A 1,696-nucleotide genomic window follows, 5' to 3' on the forward strand; every position below is an offset into this window, starting at 1 on the left:
ATTATGGGATGGATGGGGGTTAATATTATGGGATGGATGGGGGTTAATATGGGATGGATGGGGGTTAATATGGGATGGATGGGGGTTAATATTATGGGATGGATGGGGGTTAATATGGGATGGATGGGGGTTAATATTATGGGATGGATGGGATATTATGGGATAAATGGGATGGGATGGGGTTGGGGTATGGGGTTGGATGGGATGGATGGGATAAATGAGATGGGATGGGGATGGGATGAGAAGGGGGAGGATATGGGGTTGGGATAGGATGGGATGAATGGGATGGGATGGGATGGGATGGGATGGGATGGATGGGATATTATGGGATGGGGTGGTATGGGATGGGGTTGATGGGATGGGATATTATGGGATGGAATGGGATGGATGGGATGGGATGGGGATGTGATGGATGAGATGATGTGGGGTTAGGATATAGGGTTGGGATGGGATGGATGGGATGGAGATGGGATATAGGGTTGGGATGGGATGGAGATGGGGATGGGGTTGGGGTTGGATGGGATGGGATGGGGATGGGGTTGGGGTGGATGGGGTTTAATATAATGGGATGGGATGGAGATGTATGGGATATTATGGGATGGGATGGATGAGATGGGATGGGATGGATGGATGGGATGGTATGGATGGGTTGGGATGGATGGAGATGGGATGGGATGGAGATGAATGGGATGGGATGGTGTGGGGTTGGGATATGGGGTTGGGATGGGATATGGGATGGGATGGGATGGGGATGGGATATTATGGGATGGGATGGGATGGGATGGGATAGGATGGGATATGGGATATGGGATGGGATGGGGATGGGATGGGATGGGACACGATGGGATGGGAATGAGATGGATGGGGTGGGGTGGGGTGGGGTTGGGATGGGATGGGATGGATGGGGGTTAATATTATGGGATGGGATGGATGAGATGGGATATTATGGGATGTATGGGCTGAGATGTATGGGGTGGGATGGAATAGAATAGGGATGGGATGTATGGGATGGGATGGGATGGGACATAATGGGATGGGATATTATGGGATGGGATGGGATGGGATGGGATGGGATGTGATGTATGGGATGGATGTGATATTATGTGATGGATGGGCTGTGATAGGTGCTGTGTTGCTGTGTGTCCCGGTCCCGGTTCGGTCCGTCCCGTTTCTCACCCGGCTGTTCTGGAATCGCTCCGTCACATCGTCCAGCCCCGGCAGCTCCGCCCCGTCCACGCGGGACACGAGACACGAGCGGCGCCGCCACGACCTAAAGCTGACCAGGAGCTGGAACCGGAACCGGGACCCGTCAGTGCCGAACCGGGACCGACACCGGGACCAGTCAGTGCCCAACCGGGACCGGGACCGGGACCCGTCAGTGCCGAACCGGGACCGGGACCGGGACCCGTCAGTGCCGAACCGGGACCGGGACCCGTCAGTACCGAACCGGGACCGGAACCGGGACCAGTCAGTGCAGAACCGGGACCGGGACTGGGACCGGTCAGTGCAGAACCGGACCGGACCCAATCAGTGCAGGACCGGCACCGGGACCGGGACCAATCAGTGCGGGACCGGTACCGGACCCAATTAGTGCAGCTCCGGTACCGGACCGGACCCAATCAGGGCAGCACCGGACCCAGTGCGGTACCGGACCCAATCAGTGCGGTACCGGTACCGGTACCGGACCCGCTCAGTG

At 56.9% G+C, this 1,696-nt stretch overlaps 1 protein-coding gene across 1 annotated transcript in view; it reads right to left on the minus strand.

Moving 5' to 3' along the window:
- The window catches only part of LOC116652660 (uncharacterized protein DDB_G0287625-like), a gene marked incomplete at its 5' end in the record, with an annotated part of 3,546 nt that extends 2,022 nt beyond the window's left edge, over positions 1-1,524 (minus strand). Inside the window, one exon of the mRNA XM_032441757.1 lies at positions 1,177-1,524. Coding sequence (XP_032297648.1) covers positions 1,177-1,524 — 348 coding nt within the window. The remainder of the gene's footprint in view (positions 1-1,176) is intronic.
- Between the last annotated feature and the right edge of the window lie 172 nt (positions 1,525-1,696).

The sequence above is a fragment of the Coturnix japonica genome, unplaced genomic scaffold (assembly GCF_001577835.2).
Source record: "Coturnix japonica isolate 7356 unplaced genomic scaffold, Coturnix japonica 2.1 chrUnrandom541, whole genome shotgun sequence".
Taxonomy (NCBI): domain Eukaryota; kingdom Metazoa; phylum Chordata; class Aves; order Galliformes; family Phasianidae; genus Coturnix; species Coturnix japonica.